At 36.7% G+C, this 18571-nt stretch overlaps 2 protein-coding genes across 19 annotated transcripts in view; one reads left to right on the top strand and one right to left on the bottom strand.

Annotated features, from left to right (window-relative positions):
• Window positions 1-1523: 1523 nt before the first annotated feature.
• On the bottom strand, window positions 1524-11484 carry LOC131937371 (tudor domain-containing protein 3). Its single transcript, XM_059294750.1, has 13 exons — window positions 11448-11484; window positions 9464-9545; window positions 9253-9318; window positions 8916-9076; window positions 8629-8770; window positions 8428-8542; window positions 8062-8210; window positions 7678-7840; window positions 7365-7517; window positions 6128-6963; window positions 5574-5645; window positions 4980-5105; window positions 1524-4527 (listed from the first exon to the last, which is right to left on the bottom strand). Exons 1-13 carry the CDS (start codon window positions 11477-11479, stop codon window positions 4276-4278), a joined length of 2349 nt encoding a protein of 782 aa, XP_059150733.1. The 5' UTR covers window positions 11480-11484; the 3' UTR covers window positions 1524-4275.
• Window positions 11485-12128: 644 nt separating this feature from the next.
• LOC131937266 (protein diaphanous homolog 2) overlaps window positions 12129-18571 on the top strand; it is a 45253-nt gene continuing 38810 nt past the window's right edge. For 6 of the 18 annotated variants that reach the window (XM_059294557.1, XM_059294654.1, XM_059294662.1 and 3 more), the window contains exons 1-3: window positions 12145-12238; window positions 13223-13410; window positions 13830-14012. In XM_059294557.1, coding sequence (XP_059150540.1) covers window positions 13372-13410; window positions 13830-14012 — 222 coding nt within the window. In that variant the 5' untranslated portion in view covers window positions 12145-12238; window positions 13223-13371. Of the gene's footprint in view, window positions 12314-12474; window positions 12537-13163; window positions 13411-13829; window positions 14013-18571 lie in introns of those variants that run through there. The other 12 variants (XM_059294636.1, XM_059294576.1, XM_059294585.1 and 9 more) reach the window with 12 other exon arrangements.

An 18571-nucleotide genomic window follows, 5' to 3' on the forward strand; every position in this document is an offset into this window, starting at 1 on the left:
GCCTGTGTGGCTGTGTTTGTCTTGATTTCACGCGGTTCCCCCCGGTAGGACTAGATCGAGAGATTTATCATTGCGTGGGTTTTTAATGTACGCTCTGTGGGTGATTTTTTAAACAGGGGATGTCACCCGCCCTACCTAGTAAGGGGAAGTCACCTAGAATCTTTGTGACAACCACTTTCTGAAGCGCTACACCCAGTTGACTTGAGTTGTCTTGGCAAGCTTTTGTACCTGTAATTAAGGAAGTAGTTTCATTGTTGACAAGGTTTTGTACCTGTAATTAAGGAAGTAGTTTCATTGTTGACAAGGTTTTGTACCTGTAAATGTAATAAAGGAAGTAGTTTCATTGTTGACAAGCTTTTGTACCTGTAAATGTAATAAAGGAAGTAGTTTCATTGTTGACAAGCTTTTGTACCTGTAAATGTAATAAAGGAAGTAGTTTCATTGTTGACAAGCTTTTGTACCTGTAAATGTAATAAAGGAAGTAGTTTCATTGTTGACAAGCTTTTGTACCTGTAATTAAAGAAGTAGTTTCATTGTTGACAAGGTTTTGTACCTGTAACTGTAATTAAGGAATTAGTTTTATTGTTGACAAGGTTTTGTACCTGTAAATGTAATAAAGGAATTAGTTTAATTGTTGACAAGCTTTTGTACCTGGAACTGTAATTAAGGAATTATTTTCATTGTTGACAAGGTTTTATACCTGTAGTTTACCTGTAAGCCAAAATTAAAGAGTAGTATAAGTGTTTACGTTTTTAACCTACGATTAGGGAATTTGCTCAATCATTGACAAGATTTCTACCTGTAAATTGTAATTAATTAGGGAATAAGTTAAATTCTTGACAAGATGTGTACCTATTATTAGGGTATAAGTTCAAGTGTTGAAAATGTTCTGTACATGTACCGTAATAATGGAATTAGTTGAATAAACATTCCGGTTTAAGTTAGATTAAATTAAGATTAACTTAAATTAGATTTTTGTTTCGACATGTCTATGTTTCTTTGAGGGAAAAGCTATGAGTAGCCGCAATTGCGCACAAGAGGAAATGTGTAGCCTATAGTAAAAGTATGTAGATGACCCTTACATTGCCACGGGATGTCAACAAAACATTTCACAACGGGACAACACTGATCAACTGTAATGAAAACAAAAGTTAGATCAGGTATAGCTTGACACAGACGTTCTACTCAGGTAGCTAGGACGGAATAAAAAGTACCTTATCTGTTTCTAGTTCAGGTGTTGTGTAATGCAGGTGTTTTGCTAACAGTGTACAGTTGAAACCAGAATTGTGGCACTACCTTGAGTTGTCTAACTACGACTCTGTGACTGTCAACATATGTCATTTTACCGTTGTTCAGGGGAGGTAACTATCACCAGAATTGTTGCTGACAGTTTACCACGTCCAAGCCAAAAGTGAATACAAACGTACACCACATTGTTTTATGTAAACCATACATACAGCACGCTATGTCTTGAGACCCAGTAACATAAGATATACAGTAACACAAGACATACAGTATGTGGCAGTATTTGATTTATTATCAATAATACACTCCATATTACAATATTGAAGTCCTCTCTCAATATCAAAGATGAGGAAATAAAACAACTAAACCTTATGTACAAACAGAAATCAAATAGTTGAACTAACAGAAAACATACAATCATCGCATTGTACAAGTTCAGTCAAGATACAGAATTGGTATGCATAGTTCACCTAGAACAAGTTCTTGTTCAATGCAGTAAATATGTTGAGCCTACCTACCTAGGGGGCTGTACATCAGTCGTCATTTTAAGCTAAGGATCACTAGAGTACTCTTGCAACACTAAATCAACCAGAAGTTGAGGCATCCAGTTCAAGCATTGTAAGGCACTTGTGGCAGCAGGGATAATAATCAAAGTCACATTTAAAAACTAATTAGCTTCTTTTTAGGTGGTTTATCATTCATTATTACAACCCTTAAAAACTATTCAAACTATTATTATTATGTGAACACATTTTTACATGAAGAAAATGTCAAAGTATATGTGAACACATTTACATGAAGAAAATGTCAAAGTATATGTGAACACATTTACATGGAGAAAATGTCAAAGCATGAACACAATTATTTAAGTACGGGCTAGGCATGTAAAACCTAACAGTAGAAAATACAAGGCTAATTTAAAAAATGATATGGTTTCACATGAATGAGACTATAGCCTGCTCACAACCATCTAACACACTAGATAACATGAAAACTATGGACAGTAAGACACAGGACAACATGGAAACTACGGACAGTAACTGGACAATGTCCAAACTATGGACAGTAACTGGACAACGTCCAAACTATGGACAGTAATAGGACACCGTCCAAACTATGGACAGGACAACATGAAAACTATGGACAGGACAACATGAAAACTATGGACTAGTAGCATTTAGTGGTTTCTTTAATGCCAATACTCAGACTAGACCACTAAACAAGACAAGCATGTTCAATTAACTCCACAGTGGTATGTCATAAAGCACGTTCAATTAACTTTACTCAGTGTACTTACTATACATCAATTAACACAACTTAACATGTGAATGTGCTCAGCCGCAAAGACAAATCAGAAGTACAAAATACAGAACATTTCAGAGTAAAACAATTAGACAAATCAGAAGTACAAAATACAGAACATTTCAGAGTAAAACAATTAGACAAATCAGAAGTACAAAATACAGAACATTCCAGAGTAAAACAATTAGACAAATCAGAAGTACAAAATACAGAACATTTCAGAGTAAAACAATTAGACAAATCAGAAGTACAAAATACAGAACATTTCAGAGTAAAACAATTAGACAAATCAGAAGTACAAAATACAGAACATTTCAGAGTAAAACAATTAGACAAATCAGGAGTACAAAATACAGAACACGTCAGAGTAAAACAATTAGACAAATCAGAAGTACAAAATACAGAACATTTCAGAGTAAAACAATTAGACAAATCAGAAGTACAAAATACAGAACATTTCAGAGTAAAACAATTAGACAAATCAGAAGTACAAAATACAGAACATTTCAGAGTAAAACAATTAGACAAATCAGAAGTGCAAAATACAGAACATTTCAGAGGAAAACAGACAAATCTGAAGTACAAAATACAGAACATTTCAGAGTAAAACAATTAGACAAATCAGAAGTACAAAATACAGAACATTTCAGAGAGTAAAACATTTAAAATATTGTAATATCTACTGTAATAAATTATAACTAATAAAAAGCTACATGCAACTAACTTTTGATTACAAAATATACACCACTCACCTTCTATGCTATTAGTTAACACATACATTACTTGACAATGAGGAAATATTCAAGCAAGATATCGGAGACAATACTTAGATGGTTGAGAACCACTTCACCACCTGCCATTTATTTAACAAAAGTTGACTCTAACTCTTTACAGTCTGGTGTACACAGAAATGCTTTCTTGTAGATTTACAGTAAGATTTCTTGGTAAGTATTTATTTATTACAAATTTTACTCAGCAAGAATATTTAACAGTACTAAAAAATTATGTAAGAAGCAATTTTTTAAAACAAATTTTTATAAGTTGTGAAATGTTAACAGCTTTACTTCAAGGTTTCAATATTAAACTGCATCTACTCTTCTTTCTAAAATTTATTTTGAGTAGTTGCTAACAACTGTAATGTTTTGTAATCAAAGATGAATGTAAACAAATTTTACACCCTAGTAGCGGTCTTAAGAAGCTTGACTGTTTGGGTCATAAGTGGGTGAACATTAATGACATTTAAAATAAGAAATTAAACAATTTCTAATCACTAAAGAAAACAATCTGAAATATTACAATGAAAAAATAAATGTATATTGCACTTTGGAAACTATGGTTTGTTTAGAAAAGAACAACTCCTCACTTTAATACAATCATTTCATTTAACTTGACCATTGCCTGTATAGATAATTGAATTCATTAATTTACCCACTAGTAGACTTATTGTAAAGCATTTCTTTAAAATCCTGAGTCAGTCAAGTTAGATCTGGGTTATCTTGGCCTGTGGTCGTTGAGAGTGGATACTACAACTGTTTACACCCCCCCGTCCCCTCTAATATTAACCTGTTGTAACTTTAGCATACAACAGTGATTGTGCTGTGCATTTATTATACAATGAAAAAACATTTTAAATGCATGCTGAAAATGTAATAATCTAGCTTTATATTATAGAAATATAAAGTTTATTTAATATATTTATATATTATACAGGAGAACCTAGGTGAGACATTAATGAGACTTTTGGTTTGGTGGCTGGTAATACGACTGTGTGGGCTTGCGTCTGTCCTCGTAGTGCCTGTCGTTGTCATAGCGCCTGTCGTTGTCATAGCGCCTGTCGTTGTCATAGCGTCTGTTGTAGGACCCCCCACCTCGGGTGAACTCCATGGGGGGGACGAAGGCTGGGCTGGCCTGGTACGAGGTATCCTGGAGGGTCATGTCCATCACTGGCATGTTGAAAACTTGTGGGCCCATCTGGTAGCCCTGTGGTGCAACAGAAATTCTATAAGGCAACAACATCATGCACTATTTCAGCATGGTAAAAAATGTGTTTGAGACATGATTTAAATGTAAAACCTGACTTAGACATACAAATGAGTTGTATGTACAAACATGACTGACGTGTGAAATAAGATTTGAATGTACAAATGTGACTGACATGTATAAAACATGACTGACATGTATAAAACATGACTGACATGTATGAAAAAAAGATTTGAATGTACAAATGTGACTGACATGTATAAAACATGACTGACACGTATAAAACAAGATTTGAATGTACAAATGTGACTGACATGTATAAAACATGACTGACATGTATAAAACAAGATTTGAATGTACAAATGTGACTGACATGTAAAAAACATGACTGACATGTATGAAAACAAGATTAGAATGTACAAATGTGACTGACATGTACAAGCCTGACTTACCCAGTTGGGCTGCTGCATGGGGTGGACATCACTGTAATACACTTCCTCCTGGTTGCCCCAGTCTAAGAATCTGACCACAACTGTGGCACCATCTGGTGCTATAGCTTCAATGACAGCAGGGTACAGCTACAATTTTTAAAATAACAACAATGTGTAAATATTGTGCTCTCTCTACTTCAAGTTCTAATGAATAATAATATTGGCTTAGATAATGTCTTTTCAAAACTAAGTTTGACGTCCCTTTCAATAAGGAGTTAAATGGTTGTCAACGAGAAAATTGCATTTGGCACATGACACAATATACAATAAATAGCTGAAAGAAATGTAGATTTAATGCATGGCTAACTAGTGCAATATATGGTTGAGAGAAATGTAGATTTGATTTTGATGCATTGCTAACTAATGCAATATAAAATGGATGAAAGAGATCGAATTGAAATGTTAGCAAAATTGTTCCAAGTATTATTGGAAATGGTAAAATGTTAAGTAACAAAATCACCTGACTTCTGTGTAGATTTATAACATTTTTGTTATAACATTTTCTTGCATTATGTTATCATGTGTAAATCTGCACTAAATAAAAGGATGAAATACCTCGTTGTCCTCCCAATACTTGGCAAGACATGTTTCTCCCACACCAGGGGACATTCCACCATTCACTGGGAACTAGAATTGTAAAAATTGTCAATTACATTGGGGTCGCATAAGGGGACATGCAACCATTCACTGAAAACTAGAATTTAAAAAAAAGTCGAAACTAGAATTTTAAAAATTGTCAATTACATTGGGGTCACACCTAGAAAAAGTAAATTAAATTGAATTCATCCCACATCTGCTTAAAACAAAGAAAAAGGAAGCTACAGCAAAAACACGAATACAGAATTTAATCAGAGCAGGAACTTGAGTCCTACATACACAAGGGCTTGAGTCTCTAAGACTTCAAGGAGTCCAGTGATGGGTACCTAAGTGTGAGGCTTGCTGGATATGGCCTTTTCAACACAAAACCTTCACTCCACATGTGGAGGCCAAAATAAAATTATTCTAGCACATCTGACCTCAAGAAAGTCTAACAGTGTACCCTGTAATAACAGCAAAAAAAAGTTAGTATCCCTAACTAGCTGACAATGGCATATATTAGAAAGGTATACCTGTTGGCCATCATAGCTCTGTTTGCCTGGCATGGAGTTGAACTGTGAGTCCTGGTGTTGTGGGTATGAGTTGGGGATGAATGGCCCCTGCTGGTTGTAAGGCTTATTGTTCTGTTGGTTCCCTTTATATGGGCGTGCTGAAGAAGCCCTATCATAACTCTGGGCCTCCCTGCTGTCACTGGGTCCTGAGTTTCTCTCAGAGATGTTAGCCTGACTAAAGCTGATGTTGTTGGGATAATTCCCTCCATTCTTCCTCTGCTCAGAGAAATTGTTTCGACTGAAATCTCCCACTTGATTAGGGTTACGTTTCTTGTACTCACTATTGCGCTGATCATTATAAGTCCTAATTTCATTTTGTGAGTTAGCGCCCTTGTTAGTTGGTGGGTGGCTTAAAGTCTTGGCATCCTGGGAATCTCCTGGAAACTTTTGTCCTCGCTGGCCTTGGTTTTCTTTCTGCCTGTTCTGATATCCACCTTGATTATCAACACTGCCACCATCATACCTTCCCGCTCCCCTATAGCCACCACTATCATTCCTGTTTCTCTGCCCATCACCTCGCCCCAGCTTGGCAAAGCGTGGGGGTATGGACTGCTGCTGCCCACGGTGACTGTCGTCGTTGTAACCTCTGTGTGAGTCGTGGTTGCCTTGGCTCCCACCACGATAAGAATCTTTACCCTGCGGTGCTGTCCTGCTACTTGTGTTCTCTGCCTTCTTCTGAGAGGGTTTACTGTCTGTGTCATCTTTGGAATATTTGGACGAAGATTCACTTAGCGAGGATGATAATGGTGCAGATGAATTTTTGGTATCAGGAGGTTTATAAGATGATTTTTTGGTTTCTGTTGAATAAAAACATGTACATTGTTTTTTAAAAGATGTAACTTATAAATTCTACATAATCTATGACTAAAATTTCTTGAATTGTGCTACTGTTAGTAACATACAAAGACAAAAAAAACATACTGATTAGATACTTCATATTTATTTTTTACAGCTTATGTTATAATTAAACATTTTACAGTTAGTAGTTTAAAAACTTGTAACTTTAAATTATAATGATTTTATGTCAATCTATAATTGATACTTCAAGTAAATCAGTAAATATGAAATAAAAAGTAAACAATTAGAAATAAAAAGATCCTAAAAATCTATCAATCCTTGAGTAGCTTATAGTATAAAAATCTTTGCTTGTGATAAGCACATACCAATAGTTTTATAAAGCGTGATGTAGTTTATTTACCTTCTTTAGTGGGGATCTTGGTTTCCAGGAAGTCAAACAAAGTGGCCGGCCCACTAGGTTTAGTAGAGATGGGCCCTTCAGCATCATCGTCATAGTCTCTGTCCCTGCCACGCCGCCTGCCCTCACCTCGTCCTTCATTGCCTCCAGTTCTACCTGAACAAAAATATTCATTCACTAAACAAGCCAATAAAACACTACACCAATATACCAAGTAACAAGAAAATAAAACATTTAACAAATATGCAAAGTATTCTAAAATTAATTATAATACATTCCCAATGTGCAGACATAATGTAAAGAGATTAGTTCTTACCTCCCCTGCCCCTGTCTCCACCTCTCTGGTACTTATGTCCCCCTGAAAGTAAGGTATTGATTGCTTCAGATAGATTTCCACTGGAAGATTTTAAGGCTGCTGTGGCCTCGTCTGCTGAGAAACCCATATCCATAATCTTGGCTACATCTTTGTCATTGACCAGCTGAAAAGTATTTACTACAATAAATGCACACCTCATGTGGCCCTACTCTACAGCAACCTAGAAATATGGTATTGAAGGAACTTAAAAACTTTATCTCCACTGCCTTCACTCCCTCCCCCATCAATTTACTTACTTTTTCCCCCAAACCTTAATTCCCCCATGCATTTATAACTTACAAATGTTCCTCCCAAACATCTTTACACCCCCACTAGTTGACTTACAAACTTTCCTCCCCCAAATGTCTTTACACCCCCACTCGTTGACTTGGCCTGTAGAGCTTGGTTGAGTGCTGCCTGTCTTTGCTGTTGGAACTCTGTGTCTTCCTCACTTTGTTTCTTTTCTTTCTTGGTGACCAGAGATTTGAAGTTATCTGAAGTCATTGGATTAGAAATGTTTTTTAATACAGATTTGAAGTTATCTGAAGCCATTGAATTAGAAATGTTTATTTAAATACAGATTTGAAGTTTAAAATTTGAAATTAAAAAAAAAAACTGGTCAAAATTGTATCAAATTACAACAGGTTTTTGACAGATCTAAAAAAAATCTTTTAGCACGGTAAAATAATTTTAAGAACATTTCGAGTCTACCTTTTTTTGACAGGGGTAAAGGATCATTAGCTATTTTTTTCCCAAATGGCACAAATGGTGGAGGCCCTCCTTCACTTCTAGCATTGGATCGCATTAATGATTGCTGTGCCAGTGTCTAAAGTAGATTACAAACAAGTGTTAGTTAATTAAGAAGGATAATAGAGAAAACAGGAAATACAAACAATATATTTACATCATCACCTTTTTTAGTTCCCATGTATCGGCTAACTTTTCAACACGACCACCAAGAAGACTTGTATTTTTGTTAGTTAACAAGAGAAAGCTACTCTCTACTTCAACAGTACCAGTCAATAATAGTTTGCTGCCAGGTGGGGTATGGCCACTGGAGAAAAAAAAAGTTTTAGTGGACTGGAACAAAAAAAAAACATAGGCTTTCAAATAACTGCTGCCACATAATCTGTATCAAACAGTTTGTGAAACATATTCTGCCTGATGTTGTGCTATACTAAAGTAAGACACGGACTAACCCAAGTCCTTTAATTGTTTCTAAACTAACAGCAGAACAAGTGACGTGGCCATCCGTCAAAGACAGCCGACACAGCTTTGGTGCAGTCTGTGATTCTTCATTGTCTCTGGGTGCAGAAACAATACGAAGTTTCTGGAGCTGTAATACTAAAGGGCCCTCAACCTAAAAAAAACAAATTATGCAGTGATGTGAAAACATGTGTAGACTGAATTGATTAAAATTTCTTGAATTTATTTTGGGAATAGCACAAACTAAATATGACTTCTTTTTTTTTTGCGTGATGATTATAAGGTTGATTTTTAAATGCAGAAAATGTTAATATTTAAAATAAAACTCACATAGTCTAATCTGCTTCTATTTATATCCTCATTCAAACAAGCTAAACCTATATCTCGTAAATCAGCCTGAAATAAAAGATTTTAAATAAATTAGTAAACATTAAAATACCTTTTCAAAAAAGTTCTCATGCTATTTTTGTCTAGCTTATTTATTTAAAATTTTCAAACAAATTTAAAGATTATAATATAATGATTTTATAAAAATTCTTACATCAAGTGCTTTTTTCACAATATTCTCTGTATTAGTTTTCCCATTATCACTTAGAGCAGACAAACTCTCTTCTTTGATGTGCCTAAAAGGATTAAATATTGAGAATATAAAGGAAATAACTATGAACAGATATAGCAGCATAGAGAAGAAGGTACAAGACAATAAAAAGTAAAAATGGGAGTCCCTGAGTATTAATCACAATAACAAGCGACCATTATACATAAATTATCTCATTTTGCAACCAAAAAAAAGGTTAATCAATTATTGCATGAATAAATTATTGAATTGTGGGAAGAAGTAGAAAAGAAGATGATACAAGTGCAGTATACTGTGACAGATAATCACCAAACACACTGGAAAAAAAGATGTAGCCTTGTACATCTTTAGCAAACTTTGTGATGAAGGTAGGCTAATTAGTTTTCCAATTATGTAAAAAAGAGAAAAGTGAAACTCCAAACAAGAAATTCCATTGATTTTGTCTCTAAGTCTAGTTAGACTTTACTAAGACCATAGTGCCATCTATCATTGACAGGCTCTTTAATTTGTATAGGCCTACATTCAACATTGGAAAAAAAAAATTATATTTTGCAGCACAAATAGATATATCTAGGGCTAGGTCAGAAGCATCATACAACTATAAAAGTTATAACTTCAAAGGCAAGCCTCTAATTAACTAAGGGACTATAAACTCAAATTGGCCTATAAAAATTATTTAGCTGTAAAACCTTTATTTACAGACCCAACTCCCCCCTTCTGAAAAATTAAAATGAACAAAACTGATAATAGAATCTTCTTTAAAAAGGGGGTGTTAGGTTACTACATGACTGGCTAATGTCAATGCTAACCCTCCTCACCTGTCCCTAACCCTAAGTATTGCTTGCTACCCCGGAGGCGTGGCTGGTTGCTAACAACAATATGGCGTACAGACCGAATGCATGACTTCCGATGATTTTTCGTCTTAGTTCCATAGACCTTATAATTACTTTTAAAAATGTTTACAGCGAGCAAAATGGAGGTATTTTCGCGCTATAAAAACAAACCATAGGTGGCAGGGCTAAATAAGCCAGAAAAGCATTTAAAAATTTGGTTTGGAGAATGTAGGCTGAATTCAAAAGTTGGTTTCATTAAAATTAATAGAAATTGAATAATATCAACAATGTAGCTACAAAAATGATCATGTAAGTAAAGCATTATTAAGTCTATCAGTCTATGTAAAAAGAAATAAAATATTGTCTGTAGAGCCTACTTTTTTTATAAGACCCGCTCTCATATCACAACCAATTTATTTTTATTTTTTTAAAACCACGTGACTGCTATTTGGCTCATCAGTAGTGAGGAATTCTGGTGCATAGCCAATTAAAAAGTCTAACTGATTCATGATTTGCTAATGCCATGGCTTCAGTTGTAAGTTGTGTGTTGTCATGGAGAGGTGTCGTGCATGTGCATGGCAGTGAGTGACAATCAAAATTACTTTAAGTAATTAGATCTACTAATTTAGTTTAAAACGAAATAAAAAATTCCAAATTGGTGCCTAATGGATTAAAAATGGATGTTTATCATTCAGTGGTCATGTTTAAATTGAAAATGGAGTAGCCTAAATTTAAATTTTAGTAAGAAAATCTACTAGATTCTAGATCTATTATCCGAAATCGGTATCTAAAATCATTCATTCATTCTTATTGCAAGTGCATCAAATCCATTCATTCAACTAGCACACGCAGAGAATGAGAGCTGAATCCTGGTGTCAACATCAACAGAGTGATCTACCACAGGATTTTGACTGGACTGGATGACGAGTCTCGTGAGCTTTTATTTTTTAAAAGTGGTGGTTATTTAAAGTTAGCCCTTTCACTCATACGGTTCTCGATTTGGAGATTGTACTTGAAAATGTTATAGGATCAATATTAATGTATACTCAGTGTGTAATTTAAAAAACAACAACAAACGATTTGTCCAATTCTAATTAAGTGAACGTGTCACATACCATCCTCGTCTTGCGAGCTCGGAAGCCGCCATATTGTTTACGGATGCAGTGTTGCCAGGAACGTATTTTAAGGACTAGTTTTAGTTCAAAACTAATAGATTTAAAAGTTATTTTAATTTTGGATGTCGATTGCTTCAATAACGGATTTCTGATGATAAATTAACTTTTGTGCTGCTCTAATCCCCGAAGACTTTTAGGTATCTTATTCCATTATCCTTTAATATTTTCTAGCAAACGGGAATTTTCAAATAATAAATGTGATTAAGAAACTCCATTTTAATGTAGACCTACTCAGTGAAACATACCTTAAAGAAGATGAAATGTATAATATTGTATAGGCCTAATTATACAATTAAAGTATCGGCTCAATATTAGTATTATATCCTTTCAGACATTTAGTTAATTTCTTTGAATTTTCTTTGTAATGACTGACCGTAGCCTACTGGAGAAATGATTACCAGACTAGCTGTATGAGTATGCCCACTAGTTTAAACTTGTTCAAAGAATTTTATTATACATTATTCGTGTATATTACAACCGTTACCACAGTCTTCTTCGATATGTGTATCTAGTACCGTTAAATGTATTTGATCAGAAAAAATAATTTTGGCGATGATTTGCAACATGAGCCCATACAATAATGTACGAAAATGTTACAATTTTTTCCATTGGTTAAATATAGTTGACCTCTGACAGCTGCCGTGAAATGCCGGATGTTGATGACTAAACTCCTAATGGGAAGTAAAGTGCACCTCACCCAACAAATTTTATACTGTTTACTGTTTACTACTGTAATTCATTGTTTTTCTTTTCGAATCGGACTACCCGCAATATGTACATAATTTACTTTTGAATTTATTTTAAATGTATGAGCTTTGTAGCATTAGATCTTGGGTTCTAGATTCTAGTAACTTATCCTTAACTCAGGCCAGGAACACAGCAGTGCAGACAGTGCAGTGGACTGTGTTGTTCAATGTTCACTCCTTCTGAGTCTCTGTACTGAAGTGTACTGTAGTAAAATCTCAGTGTGACTGTCCTGCGGGAATTCGATTAAAAATTTCGTTTCATTAGACCTGTCTAGTCTTCTAGGTTTAGATTTTCTAGAATTTAATCTTAAATCTTGATTATACTAGGTCTAGCCGCTAGCCTAATAAATATTAATAAATACTAAATAGTAAATAGGCCTAATAAATAATTTTAAATTAATCCGTGACTTGATTTTGAGTTCATCAGTTACGAATGATGTCAAGCCTAGATCTAGATCTAGATCTATGTGTAATTGACTGTTGTGTGCTCTGGAACACTAGATCTACTAAATTTCAATACAACTTCTTGTGACCAGTTATTATACTTTTTTTTATAGGCCTAAAGATTTTTGCTTTCTTGCCTATCTTTAAATGTAATTGACTAATTGTAATTACTAAGTAGGCTTAGTTGTACAAATAGTGTCAAATAGGCTTTTAAGTAGGCCAAGTATGTTAGATGTGTTGGTATGTTACACTACTGACTAAAACTAAAGGCAGTCATTAAATTTCTTATTTCAGATAAGACATTTTTAGGGGGCTGTAGGTTCAATGAAGAGTTCTTTTGTAATAATAGTTGTAATAGTCTGAACTGAGTAGTTGTTAAGTGTTTAATTCAAATTTAATTAGGCCTATGCCATTTCCATAAGTTGGTGTTTAAAAACTAATAATCTTTCTTAATTGTATCAACAAGCTAATTGTAGTATTGTCACAATGAATAGCTGACTCACATACTTTTCTGTCATGGTGTAGGTAGATGCGCAATGTTATTTAATGGAAACTATTTTTTATTAGTATAGTAGACCAGAACAAAGTCTAAACATTGTTGTTGAGTTTGTGTTGATTCGTACAGGATTTAATATAATAAAATGTGCAAAAGATAATTAATTTTCAACAAAAAAATGGATAAAAAAGAGAAAGAAAAAAATCGCAATAGTTTTGTAAGTATTTTTATTTTTTGTGTTTTTGTATTTGTTACACCAGTGTCCAATAATAACATAATAAAAATTGAATCTTTTAAAAAAAATAGTGTTAGGTTACTGGTAGTTAGCTTAAACTAACTACTCATAGGCCTATGTCTAAATGTCTTGCTAATGTCAATGCTAATCCAAACTCTAATTTCCAACCATAAGACTAGACTTATTCTCAGTTATCTGTTTTTTATTATACTTGTGAATTAAAATTGCATATCCTAAACAATGTTAAATAAATATGCCTAGCATAAATAATAATGAATAAAATTGCATATATAAATTATTTTTTTTTACAGACATTTTTCCATTAGGTTGGTTTTTATTGATGTATAGGTCTGATTTTTAAAATGATAAAATTGATTATTTCTTTTGATTTGTTGCTTCAGTTGGATAAAGTTGGATTTAAAAAAGGAAGCAAAACAAAACCTAGTAAAAGCACATCATCAGCCTCTTCCAAAAACTATCCTATTGAAGAACATGGATTTAATGGAGGGGACGCCTTCTCTGAAAGCTTGGACTTTCAGAGCATGGGAGAAAAGGAAGTGGATAAGCGCTTCGAACAACTGCTGGTAAGAATGTGTTCTTGAACAATATATTTATTGAATTTTCAATGAGGTTCTTAACTTCATTACAAAATGTTACTGTTGTTAATATTTGATGGTACTACAGTATTTGTACTGTTAATACTAAGTTAATGTTTGGTGGTACTACAGTGCTTATGCGAGCCCTTTTTCTTGTTAGCCATCACTAACATGGCCCTGAATATACACATACACACATTGTCTCTATTGCATCTCGGAGTTGGTTGTCAAATTCATGTAGCCATGGGTCAACATTTAATTTTACATATCATGTAGGTTTGCTTTTTAAGAAATATTAATTTACTCTTCAAATTTAAAATGCACCTGTCTATAGCCAGTGAATGTGCACCCATCTATCTATACTATAAACCATACATACACAGTGATATTCTTAACACTTATGCACACCTGTGTTGCTAATATCATTTGTTTAATTTGTTTTGTTAAGAGGAGCAGTAATTAATTTCCATCATTCTATAATTAAGTAAAGAAAGTAAGAGTTTGCCTGTGGATCAGGTATGGTTTAAACTAGCACTAGCATGAGGTTGGTTAGGTGTGTGAGTTCTGGTATACATCAAAATGGCCAGATGGCCTGTGTTAAGTAGATTCCCTCTGGGTACACACTAAACATGGCCAGATGGCCTGTGTTAAGTAAACACACTATTATGGTCAGATGGCCTGTGTTAAGTAAACACACTATTATGGCCAGATGGCCTGTGTTAAGTAAACACACTATTATGGCCAGATGGCCTGTGTTAAGTAGATTCCCTCTGGTACTCATTAACATGGCCAGATAGCCTGTGTTAAGTAGATTCCCTCTGGTACATACTAACATGGCCAGATGGCCTGTGTTAAGTAGATTCCCTCTGCATACACATTATGTGATTAACATGGCCAGATGGCCTGTGTTAAGTAGATTCCCTCTGGTACACATTAACATGGCCAGATGGCCTGTGTTAAGTAAACACACTATTATGGCCAGATGGCCTGTGTTAAGTAGATTCCCTCTAATCTGTTGGGGGTAATGAGAGGTGCACCTGAATCACCTGTAACCCCTATTGGTCAGCCATATAAATCTTACCAGGTGTCCTTGTCATAATCTGTCAGCTAGGGGATATCTGTGCATCCCACCAGAGTCTACACCTGAGTTTACCTTTTTAAATCATAATGCAATGAGAATGTATGAAATGTTTTTAACAAACTTGTATGAAATGTGGATGTTTTTAACAAACATGTATGGAATGTGGATGTTTCTGATAAATATGTACCAGCAGCACTAAGATTCATTGATTTGAAGAAGGCCTCATCTCAATCACATTATAAATCTACACCTCTCATAATATTGTCTTATTATGAAAATATCACATCTAGTTCATCATTGTCACATTAGAACAATATCACATTTAGATCTGCATTGTCACATTACAACAATATCTCATCTAGTTCAGCATTGTCACACTACAACAATATCACATTTAGTTCAGCATTGTCATATTTGAACAATATCACATCTAGTTCTGCATTGTCACATTATAAATCTACACATCATCATTGTCAAATTGCAACAACATCACATCCTCTACACCTCCCCTGCCAACACCTGTATTGCTTAATTCACCACATAAATCCCATACAGTCAAGTCATCAAGGTTTGCATCAATGATGTAGGCAATCAATATCCCACTAGACTCTTGATTACTTTAATTAGTCAGACAGTGTGTACATAGGCGGTAGGCCCCTGTACCAGTGTGTCCTATTGAGGCCATGTACCAGTGTGTCCTATTGAGGCCATGTACCAGTGTGTCCTATTGAGGCCATGTACCAGTGTGTCCTATTGAGGCCATGTACCAGTGTGTCCTATTGAGGCCATGTACCAGTGTGTCCTATTGAGGCCATGTACCAGTGTGTCCTATTGAGGCCATGTACCAGTGTGTCCTATTGAGGCCATGTACCAGTGTGTCGTATTGAGGCCATGTACCAGTGTGTCCTATTGAGGCCATGTACCAGTGTGTCCTATTGAGGCCATGTACCAGTGTGTCCTATTGAGGCCATGTACCAGTGTGTCCTATTGAGGCCATGTACCAGTGTGTCCTATTGAGGCCATGTACCAGTGTGTCCTATTGAGGCCATGTACCAGTGTGTCCTATTGAGGCCATGTACCAGTGTGTCCTATTGAGGCCATGTACCAGTGTGTCCTATTGAGGCCATGTACCAGTGTGTCCTATTGAGGCCATGTACCAGTGTGTCCTATTGAGGCCATGTACCAGTGTGTCCTATTGAGGCCATGTACCAGTGTGTCCTATTGAGGCCATGTACCAGTGTGTCGTATTGAGGCCATGTACCAGTGTGTTGTATTGAGACCATGTACCAGTGTGTTGTATTGAGACCATGTACCAGTGTGTCCTATTGAGACCATGTACCAGTGTGTCCTATTAAGGCCATGTACCAGTGTGTCCTATTGAGGCCATGTACCAGTGTGTCGTGTGTCCTATTGAGGCCATGTACCAGTGTGTCCTATTAAGGCCATGTACCAGTGTGTCCTATTGAGGCCATGTACCAGTGTGTTCTATTGAGGCCATGTACCAGTGTGTCGTATTGAGGCCATGTACCAGTGTGTCCTATTGAGGCCATGTACCAGTGTGTCCTATTGAGGCCATGTACCAGTGTGTCATATTGAGGCCATGTACCAGTGTGTTGTATTGAGGCCATGTACCAGTGTGTTGTATTGAGGCCATGTACCAGTGTGTCCTATTGAGGCCATGTACCAGTGTGTCATATTGAGGCCATGTACCAGTGTGTCGTATTGAGGCCATGTACCAGTGTGTTGTATTGAGGCCATGTACCAGTGTGTTGTATTGAGGCCATGTACCAGTGTGTCATATTGAGGCCATGTACCAGTGTGTCCTATTGAGGCCATGTACCAGTGTGTCCTATTGAGGCCATGTACCAGTGTGTGGTATTGAGGCCATGTACCAGTGTGTGGTATTGAGGCCATGTACCAGTGTGTCCTATTGAGGCCATGTACCAGTGTGTCGTGTGTCCTATTGAGGCCATGTACCAGTGTGTCCTATTGAGGCCATGTACCAGTGTGTCCTATTGAGGCCATATACCAGTGTGTCGTGTGTCCTATTGAGGCAATGTACCAGTGTGTCCTATTGGGGCCATGTACCAGTGTGTCCTATTGAGGCCATGTACCAGTGTGTCCTATTGAGGCCATGTACCAGTGTGTCCTATTGAGGCCATGTACCAGTGTGTCCTATTGAGGCCATGTACCAGTGTGTCCTATTGAGGCCATGTACCAGTGTGTCCTATTGAGGCCATGTACCAGTGTGTCCTATTGAGGCCATGTACCAGTGTGTCCTATTGAGGCCATGTACCAGTGTGTCGTGTGTTGTATTGAGGCCATGTACCAGTGTGTTGTATTGAGGCCATGTACCAGTGTGTCCTATTGAGGCCATGTACCAGTGTGTTGTATTGAGGCCATGTACCAGTGTGTCCTATTGAGACCATGTACCAGTGTGTCGTGTGTCCTATTGAGGCCATGTACCAGTGTGTCGTATTGAGGCCAAGTACCAGTGTGTTGTATTGAGGCCATGTACCAGTGTGTCGTGTGTCCTATTTAGACCATGTACCAGTGTGTCCTATTGAGGCCATATACCAGTGTGTCGTGTGTCCTATTGAGGCCATGTACCAGTGTGTCGTATTGAGGCCATGTACCAGTGTGTCCTATTGAGGCCATGTACCAGTGTGTCCTATTGAGGCCATGTACCAGTGTGTCCTATTGAGGCCATGTACCAGTGTGTCCTATTGAGGCCATGTACCAGTGTGTCCTATTGAGGCCATGTACCAGTGTGTCCTATTGAGGCCATGTACCAGTGTGTCCTATTGAGGCCATGTACCAGTGTGTCCTATTGAGGCCATGTACCAGTGTGTCGTATTGAGGCCATGTACCAGTGTATTGAGGCCATGTACCAGTGTGTCGTATTGAGGCCATGTACCAGTGTATTGAGGCCATGTACCAGTGTGTCGTATTGAGGCCATGTACCAGTGTATTGAGGCCATGTACCAGTGTGTCCTATTGAGGCCATGTACCAGTGTGTCCTATTGAGGCCATGTACCAGTGTGTCCTATTGAGGCCATGTACCAGTGTGTCCTATTGAGGCCATGTACCAGTGTGTCCTATTGAGGCCATGTACCAGTGTGTCCTATTGAGGCCATGTACCAGTGTGTCCTATTGAGGCCATGTACCAGTGTGTCCTATTGAGGCCATGTACCAGTGTATTGAGGCCATGTACCAGTGTGTCGTATTGAGGCCATGTACCAGTGTATTGAGGCCATGTACCAGTGTGTCGTATTGAGGCCATGTACCAGTGTATTGAGGCCATGTACCAGTGTGTCCTATTGAGGCCATGTACCAGTGTGTCCTATTGAGGCCATGTACCAGTGTGTCCTATTGAGGCCATGTACCAGTGTGTCCTATTGAGGCCATGTACCAGTGTGTCCTATTGAGGCCATGTACCAGTGTGTCCTATTGAGGCCATGTACCA

The sequence above is a fragment of the Physella acuta genome, unplaced genomic scaffold (genome assembly GCF_028476545.2).
Source record: "Physella acuta isolate Inbredline_101_S28 unplaced genomic scaffold, ASM2847654v3 ptg000017l, whole genome shotgun sequence".
Lineage (NCBI taxonomy): Eukaryota > Metazoa > Mollusca > Gastropoda > Physidae > Physella > Physella acuta.

What these genes read in the sequence shown, in the direction of transcription:
- LOC131937371 (XM_059294750.1), bottom strand. Translation starts at nt 11,479, where the DNA reads ATGGCGGCTTCCGAGCTCGCAAGACGAGGATG. An exon ending in ATAGAAGCAGATTAGACTAT is followed by an intron (nt 9,077 to 9,252) that starts GTGAGTTTTATT and finishes TGTTTTTTTTAG; the next exon opens with GTTGAGGGCCCTTTAGTATT. An exon ending in CATTTGGGGGAGGAAAGTTT is followed by an intron (nt 7,841 to 8,061) that starts GTAAGTCAACTA and finishes AATACTTTTCAG; the next exon opens with CTGGTCAATGACAAAGATGT.